Source organism: Salmo salar, chromosome ssa06 (genome assembly GCF_905237065.1).
Source record: "Salmo salar chromosome ssa06, Ssal_v3.1, whole genome shotgun sequence".
Taxonomy (NCBI): domain Eukaryota; kingdom Metazoa; phylum Chordata; class Actinopteri; order Salmoniformes; family Salmonidae; genus Salmo; species Salmo salar.
This window is the reverse complement of record NC_059447.1, coordinates 89,575,364-89,585,102: the sequence shown is the minus strand read 5'-3', so window position 1 is coordinate 89,585,102 and position 9,739 is coordinate 89,575,364. Positions and strand designations below refer to the sequence as shown.

The following is a 9,739-nucleotide window of genomic DNA, read 5'->3' as shown; positions in this document are numbered from 1 at the left end:
AGACATGGTTACTCACCAAACCACAGGCATGGTTACTCACCAAACCACAGGCATGGTTACTCACCAAACCACAGGCATGGTTACTCACCAAACCACAGGCATGGTTACTCACCAAACCACAGGCATGGTTACTCACCAAACCACAGGCATGGTTACTCACCAAACCACAGGCATGGTTACTCACCAAGCCACAGGCATGGTTACTCACCAAACCACAGGCATGGTTACTCACCAAACCACAGGCATGGTTACTCACCAAACCACAGGCATGGTTACTCACCAGGTAGCTCACCAAACCACAGGCACGGTTACTCACCAAACCACAGGCACGGTTACTCACCAAACTACAGGCATGGTTACTCACCAAACCACAGGCATGGTTACTCACCAAACCACAGGCATGGTTACTCACCAAACCACAGACATGGTTACTCACCAAACCACAGGCATGGTTACTCACCAAGCCACAGACATGGTTACTCACCAAACCACAGGCATGGTTACTCACCAAACCACAGGCATGGTTACTCACCAAACCACAGGCATGGTTACTCACCAAGCCACAGACATGGTTACTCACCAAACTACAGGCATGGTTACTCACCAAACCACAGGCATGGTTACTCACCAAGCCACAGACATGGTTACTCACCAAACCACAGGCATGGTTACTCACCAAACCACAGGCATGGTTACTCACCAAACCACAGACATGGTTACTCACCAAACCACAGGCATGGTTACTCACCAAACCACAGGCATGGTTACTCACCAAACCACAGGCATGGTTACTCACCAAACCACAGGCATGGTTACTCACCAAGCCACAGGCATGGTTACTCACCAGGTAGCTCACCAAACCACAGGCATGGTTACTCACCAAGCCACAGGCATGGTTACTCACCAAACCACAGACATGGTTACTCACCAAACCACAGGCATGGTTACTCACCAAACCACAGGCATGGTTACTCACCAAACCACAGGCATGGTTACTCACCAAACCACAGGCATGGTTACTCACCAAACCACAGGCATGGTTACTCACCAAACCACAGGCACCGTTACTCACCAAACCACAGGCATGGTTACTCACCAAACCACAGACATGGTTACTCACCAAACCACAGGCATGGTTACTCACCAAACCACAGGCATGGTTACTCACCAAACCACAGGCATGGTTACTCACCAAACCACAGGCATGGTTACTCACCAAACCACAGGCACCGTTACTCACCAAGCCACAGGCATGGTTACTCACCAAACCACAGACATGGTTACTCACCAAACCACAGGCATGGTTACTCACCAAACCACAGGCATGGTTACTCACCAAACCACAGGCATGGTTACTCACCAAACCACAGGCATGGTTACTCACCAAACCACAGGCATGGTTACTCACCAAACCACAGGCATGGTTACTCACCAAGCCACAGGCATGGTTACTCACCAAACTACAGGCATGGTTACTCACCAAACCACAGGCACGGTTACTCACCAAACCACAGGCATGGTTACTCACCAAGCCACAGGCATGGTTACTCACCAAACCACAGGCACCGTTACTCACCAGGTGGCTCACCAAACCACTTCTGGTTTAGGCAAAGCCTTCTCAGCTACCTAAAGTGTCTCTCCATACAGAAATACACCTCGAGACACAATCAGCCTTATTTACACCCAACGCTGTGCCTGCATAAGTAATGATCTGCATGCATATTCATCAGGAGTATCTGTCCATGCATGCATATTCATCAGGAGTATCTGTCCATCCATCTCCTTTACAGGCTATGCGTACATTCACAAAGCAGACACGATTCGCTGCATCTGGTCCTATTCTTCCTGCCTCCCTCTGCCTGTCTTTTATAAGGCCTGGACCAAGGCCTCCTATTCTTCCTCCTCCTGCCTCTCAGTCTGTGTATGTCTCTCTGGACGTGTTGTTGTCATAGCAGAAGATTAATGCTGGCCGTAGAATGGGCCGGAGTGATGAGATTAATGCTGGCCGTAGAATGGGCCGGAGTGATGAGATTAATGCTGGCCGTAGAATGGGCCGGAGTGATGAGATTAATGCTGGCTGTAGAGATGAGATTAATGCTGGCTGTAGAATGGGCCGGAGTGATGAGATTAATGCTGGCTGTAGAATGGGCCGGAGTGATGAGATTAATGCTGGCTGTAGAATGGGCCGGAGTGATGAGATTAATGCTGGCTGTAGAATGGGCCGGAGTGATGAGATTAATGCTGGCTGTAGAATGGGCCGGAGTGATGAGATTAATGCTGGCCGTAGAATGGGCCGGAGTGATGAGATTAATGCTGGCTGTAGAGATGAGATTAATGCTGGCTGTAGAATGGGCCGGAGTGATGAGATTAATGCTGGCTGTAGAATGGGCCGGAGTGATGAGATTAATGCTGGCTGTAGAATGGGCTGGAGTGATGAGATTAATGCTGGCTGTAGAATGGGCCGGAGTGATGAGATTAATGCTGGCTGTAGAGATGAGATTAATGCTGGCTGTAGAATGGGCCGGAGTGATGAGATTAATGCTGGCCGTTGAATGGGCCGGAGTGATGAGATTAATGCTGGCTGTAGAATGGGCCGGAGTGATGAGATTAATGCTGGCTGTAGAATGGGCCGGAGTGATGAGATTAATGCTGGCTGTAGAATGGGCTGGAGTGATGAGATTAATGCTGGCTGTAGAATGGGCCGGAGTGATGAGATTAATGCTGGCTGTAGAATGGGCCGTAGAGATGATATTAATGCTGGCTGTAGAATGGGCCGGAGTGATGAGATTAATGCTGGCTGTAGAATGGGCCGGAGTGAGTGAGTGAGTGAGTGAGTGAGTGAGTGAGTGAGTGAGTGAGTGAGAGAGAGAGAGAGAGAGAGAGAGAGAGAGAGAGAGAGAGAGAGAGGGGGGGGCTCGGGAACACCTGGCTGAACTGACGTGCCCTCCCTGTGTGCAGCTGGCTGGGGTTAAAGGTCAAACGTATTCACCAATCACCATGAAGGGTTTGAGTGGGAATAGATGAGTGTAGATCCCTACAATACAACCTTGAATATTCAGTTTTGTTTGTTTGTTCGTTGGATCTGTGTGTTTCCGTGCACGCAAACACAACCCCATTCTACAAGGACACAATCCTATTCACAGACTGATGTTTATTAGAGGATCTCTCTCTTATCATCCTCCATCTTGTCTGGTCATCCTCCATCTTGTCTGTCCTGCTTCTTTCACTGTCCTCTCACCACCAATGGCTGCCTATGACTGCTCAGCAAACTGACTGTGGAAGGAACCGAGCACACAGGGAGCCCAATGACAAGACAGTAGATGAAGTAGTACCATAGACAAAACACATTTGACTCTGTGTACAAACTAAGACCCTATAATCTCCTGAAAGGGGCAATATGTAGTTGAAACAATAAAGTTGTCTCCCCGCCTCTATTTTAATAAAAAGCTGAGGGATTGGGTTTGAGAAACATAACTACTCTCAAAGTAGTAGACAGAGCAATGTATGCAAGGACTGACCATGCATGAGATAAAATGATAGATTAAACATGTTTTAAGTTTGTTTACCTTGACTTTGTTTACAAACATTGGAGTTAACAAGCTTCTATGTTTGGGTTGTGATGGAGTGTGACAGTTAAACTAAACTCATGAGGAATGTGTAGGTTATATTCTTTAAGAATCAGTGGAGATATCATTCATTTACAAGTTTAAAATGTTTTATGTAGCAACTGCGAATTGCCCTTTAACCGTTTCTCTGGTCGATTCTGGATGAGGGACACCGATCTTAGTAAGATTCGACTATGGTCTTAAGCCATACATTACGTCCACTACAGTGGATAGATATTCCAGTACGTGTGTTTAGCGAGAAGAGTGGAGACCCATCTGCATTTTATCCTGCCTAACCCACCTGTATTTTATCCTGCCTGACCCACCTGTATTTTATCCTGCCTGACCCACCTGTATTTTATCCTGCCTGACCCACCTGTAGTTTATCCTGCCTGACCCACCTGTATTTTATCCTGCCTGACCCACCTGTAGTTTATCCTGCCTGACCCACCTGTATTTTATCCTGCCTGACCCTGCCTGACCCACCTGTAGTTTATCCTGCCTGACCCACCTGTAGTTTATCCTGCCTGACCCACCTGTAGTTTATCCTGCCTGACCCACCTGTAGTTTATCCTGCCTGACCCACCTGTATTTTATCCTGCCTGACCCACCTGTATTTTATCCTGCCTCACCCTGCCTGACCCACCTGTATTTTATCCTGCCTGACCCACCTGTAGTTTATCCTGCCTGACCCACCTGTATTTTATCCTGCCTGACCCACCTGTTGTTTATCCTGCCTGACCCACCTGTAGTTTATCCTGCCTGACCCACCTGTAGTTTATCCTGGCTGACCCACCTGTAGTTTATCCTGCCTGACCCACCTGTAGTTTATCCTGCCTGACCCACCTGTATTTTATCCTGCCTGACCCACCTGTATTTTATCCTGCCTGACCCACCTGTAGTTTATCCTGCCTGACCCACCTGTAGTTTATCCTGCCTGACCCACCTGTAGTTTATCCTGCCTGACCCACCTGTAGTTTATTCTGCCTGACCCACCTGTATTTTATCCTGCCTGACCCTGCCTGACCCACCTGTAGTTTATCCTGCCTGACCCACCTGTATTTTATCCTGCCTGACCCACCTGTATTTTATCCTGCCTGACCCACCTGTAGTTTATCCTGCCTGACCCACCTGTAGTTTATCCTGCCTGACCCACCTGTAGTTTATTCTGCCTGACCCACCTGTAGTTTATTCTGCCTGACCCACCTGTAGTTTATTCTGCCTGACCCACCTGTAGTTTATTCTGCCTGACCCACCTGTATTTTATCCTGCCTGACCCACCTGCAGTTTATTCTGCCTGACCCACCTGTATTTTATCCTGCCTGACCCACCTGTAGTTTATTCTGCCTGACCCACCTGTAGTTTATTCTGCCTGACCCACCTGTAGTTTATTCTGCCTGACCCACCTGTATTTTATCCTGCCTGACCCACCTGTAGTTTATTCTGCCTTACCCACCTGTAGTTTATCCTGCCTGACCCACCTGTAGTTTATTCTGCCTGACCCTGCCTGACCCACCTGTAGTTTATTCTGCCTGACCCACCTGTAGTTTATTCTGCCTGACCCACCTGTAGTTTATTCTGCCTGACCCACCTGTATTTTATCCTGCCTGACCCACCTGCAGTTTATTCTGCCTGACCCACCTGTAGTTTATCCTGCCTGACCCACCTGTAGTTTATTCTGCCTGACCCACCTGTAGTTTATTCTGCCTGACCCACCTGTAGTTTATTCTGCCTGACCCACCTGTAGTTTATTCTGCCTGACCCACCTGTAGTTTATTCTGCCTGACCCACCTGTAGTTTATTCTGCCTGTACAGTCCTTGTCGAAGTTCTGGATCAGCCACTCCAGCTGATGTTGATCCAGTGGTATGTTAGCTTGCTGCAATACACAAACAAAATGGTTATCTATACCCATCATATTCAAAATAATATTAATTAATAATTTGTTGGTTGATTGATTGATTGATTGTGTTGACTGATTGATTGACTGATCGGTTAATTGATTGATTGACTGATTGGTTTATTTATCGTGTTGACTGATTGATTGACTGATTGGTTGATTGATCGTGTTGACTGATTGATTGACTGATTGATTGACTGATCGGTTGATTGATTGATTGACTGATTGGTTTATTTATCGTGTTGACTGATTGATTGACTGATTGGTTGATTGATCGTGTTGACTGATTGATTGACTGATTGGTTTATTTATCGTGTTGACTGATTGATTGACTGATTGGTTGATTGATCGTGTTGACTGATTGATTGACTGATTGGTTGATTGATCGTGTTGACTGATTGATTGACTGATTGGTTTATTTATCGTGTTGACTGATTGATTGACTGATTGGTTGATTGATCGTGTTGACTGATTGATTGACTGATTGGTTTATTTATCGTGTTGACTGATTGATTGACTGATTGGTTGATTGATCGTGTTGACTGATTGATTGACTGATTGGTTGATTGATCGTGTTGACTGATTGATTGACTGATTGGTTGATTGATCGTGTTGACTGATTGATTGACTGATTGGTTTATTTATCGTGTTGACTGATTGATTGACTGATCGGTTGATTGATCGTGTTGACTGATTGATTGACTGATTGGTTGATTGATCGTGTTGACTGATTGATTGACTGATTGGTTGATTGATCGAGTCATGTTTAATCACTTGTGAGACTGTGAAACAGTGACTAGTCATTCTGTCAGCAGGCTGCTCGTGGCGTCAGACCTGCACAGCCTTCCTGAACTCCTTGTTGTCCACAGACATGGTTCCCTCTTTATCCAAACTCTGGAACATCTCCACCAGGCCCTCCTTTCGCTCTGCAAGGAAGTCCTACAGGAAATACATTGAATGCATTTGTTATTCACAAAGATAAACACAGCTATTTTGTTCTAGATACAGTATAATATTATTTTTAATCAATAATCCAAATGTAGTTATGCTTTTGTAGTTGAATGTAATGTGTGGTTTCAATGGGCTTGCTTGCCTAACACCACAAATTAAATTTGGGAAAAATAAAGTTTTCAGTCTAACTAACAGTGTTCTCAGTCTAACTAACAGTGTTCTTGTTTTACAATATTCCCAAGTCTCGTTCATCACTAAATTGATACTGACCTGTATGATGTTGAGTGCGATCGAGGGTTTTTTGGTCCTGGTGACAGAGCCCGTAACCCCCTGGTACTGGACCTCCAGACCTGAATGGTCCTGACACACTGCCTCCAGCAGCTCCACAAATGCCTCGTTTACCAGCACCGTCTACACACAACAGGGACGGACAGACGGATGAACACACACACACAGGCACGGACGGACACACACACACACACACACACACACACACACACACACACACACACACACACACACACACACACACACACACACACACACACACACACACACACAGGGACGCACATGCATAAAATCACGTACAAAACTCAAACAACAAAAAACGTTGCTAAACAGTTGATGGTTGTAGTTTGAAGTATCTCACTGAGATGTTAATCTCTTCCAGGGCTGACTTGGGGTTGTATCTGATGCTGTTGAGTAGAGTCAGAGCTCCCAGCTGGGTTAAAGGGTTATGGGCCAGCTGTACAACGGAAGCACATCAAACTACATTGAATTTTAGTCTACACTTGTCTGAACATTGGATGTACGGGGAATATGTCATTTATGGCATGCTTATGTACTGCTTATGGATGCTGTATGTATGAGTTATGAACGTGTTATGAAGCAGCCACCTACCCTGAGGACCCTGAGGCTGTCGTTAGCGGCAAGGCCGTTACAGAGCAGAGCGGTGCCCTCGTCTGAGACCCGGTTGTTGCTGAGGTCCAGATGCACCAGTGTGTTGTTGTGACGTAGGGCCTCCCCCAGAGCCTGCGCCCCGGCACTGCCGAACCCGTTCCAGGACAGGTCTAACTTCTTCAGGGTTACATTCACCTGGAGGAGGAGAGAGAGGGATGTCTTGTCATTTCTTGTTGGAATATAATGTTCTATCTGACATTTTGGTCCAAAAATGGTGTGGTTGTCCTTTACATGTGAGATATTTCATATAAAAACACCTTTTAACTTGGTACTATCTGCAGTCCAATCACACAATGCTGGGTTGTCAATCAAAAGTAATTGTATGTAAGGTGACATACTTATTGATTCATGAAAGAGGAAGACAACACCAAAACAGTTCTGAGACCTGGGACTTGAAAAATACAAATTATGTCAAAATTATACAGTACATTTTGCAGATATAATTTTATAGTCCCAAGTCCTTGATCATTTATATCATAGATTCTTGTCCTCCTTTAAATTACTTAGATTTTCTTTTCACCCGTTTTTTTCAGAAGAATGGCCATAACGTAAGCTCTTTATGGTAAAGACAGGTATGGTAAAGACAGGTATGGTAAAGACAGGTATGGTAAAGACAGGTATGGTAAAGACAGCCTAAGAGTATGGTTAAGGCCCTTAGGAGAAGCATTGCTGTTTGTCTTGTTCTATATCGATACAGAAACCTCCATGGAAGGGGTATTTCACAAAAAATGTGAAACTTACCACATTTTATTGATAACTAAAAGTAGTTTATTGACTTTGGGTGTCAGAGACCAGAAAAATATATCAGTTTACTCATCCAGATCTAACCTTTAGGGTCATGATATTACCTGTTACCTGATATTACCTGCTACCTGATATTACCTGCTACCTGATATTACCTGTTACATGATATTACCTGTTACATGATATTACTGTCATGATATTACCTGTTACATGATATTACCTGTTACATGATATTACCTGTTACATGATATTACCTGCTACCTGATATTACCTGTTACATGATATAACCTGTTACATGATATTACCTGTTACATGATATTACCTGCTACATGATATTACCTGTTACATGATATTACCTGCTACATGATATTACCTGTTACATGATATTACCTGTTACATTATATAACTGGAATGATATTACCTGCTACCTGATATTACCTGTTACATGATATAACCTGTTACATGATATTACCTGCTACATGATATTACCTGTTACATGATATTACCTGCTACATGATATTACCTGTTACATGATATTACCTGTTACATTATATAGCTGGAATGATATTACCTGCTACCTGATATTACCTGTTACCTGATATTACCTGTTACATGATATTACCTGTTACATGCTATTACCTGCTACATGATATTACCTGTTACATGATATAACTGGAATGATATTGCCTGCTACCTGATATTACCTGTTACATGATATTACCTGTTACCTGATATTACCTGTTACATGATATTACCTGTTACATGATATTACCTGCTACATGATATAACCTGTTACATGATATTACCTATTACATGATATTACTGGAATAATATTACCTGTTACATGATATTGCCTGTTACATGATATTACCAGTTACATGATATTACCTGTTACATGATATTATCTGCTACATGATATTACCTGCTACATGATATTACCTGTTACATGATATTACCTGTTACATGATATTATCTGCTACATGATATTACCTGCTACATGATATTACCTGTTACATGATATTACCTGTTACATGATATTACTGGAATGATATTACCTGTTACATGATATTACCTGTTACATGATATTACCAGTTACATGATATTACCTGTTCCATGATATTACCTGTTCCATGATATTACCTGCTACATGATATTACCTGCTACATGATATTACCTGCTACATGATATTACCTGTTACATGATATTACCTGCTACATGATATTACCTGCTACATGATATTACCTGCTACATGATATTACCTGTTACATGATATTACTGGAATGATATTACCTGTTACATGATATTGCCTGTTACATGATATTACCAGTTACATGATATAACCTGTTACATGATATTACCTGCTACATGATATTACCTGCTACATGATATAACCTGTTACATGATATTACCTGTTACATGATATTACCTGTTACATTATATAACTGGCATGATATTACCTGTTACATTATATAACTGGCATGATATTACCTGTTACATTATATAACCGGCATGTTATTACCTGTTACATGATATAACCGGCATGATATTACCTGTTACATTATATAACTGGCATGATATTAC

General features: G+C 43.5%; 1 protein-coding gene across 1 annotated transcript in view; it reads right to left on the bottom strand.

The window, feature by feature from the left end:
- Positions 1-3,189: 3,189 nt before the first annotated feature.
- The window catches only part of LOC106608301 (leucine-rich repeat-containing protein 74A), a 29,398-nt gene continuing 22,848 nt past the window's right edge, over positions 3,190-9,739 (bottom strand). Inside the window, exons 9-14 of the mRNA XM_014206175.2 lie at positions 7,355-7,549; positions 7,104-7,199; positions 6,725-6,865; positions 6,338-6,442; positions 5,397-5,482; positions 3,190-3,273 (exon numbers count right to left, since the gene is read on the bottom strand). Coding sequence (XP_014061650.2) covers positions 3,252-3,273; positions 5,397-5,482; positions 6,338-6,442; positions 6,725-6,865; positions 7,104-7,199; positions 7,355-7,549 — 645 coding nt within the window. The 3' untranslated portion in view covers positions 3,190-3,251. The remainder of the gene's footprint in view (positions 3,274-5,396; positions 5,483-6,337; positions 6,443-6,724; positions 6,866-7,103; positions 7,200-7,354; positions 7,550-9,739) is intronic.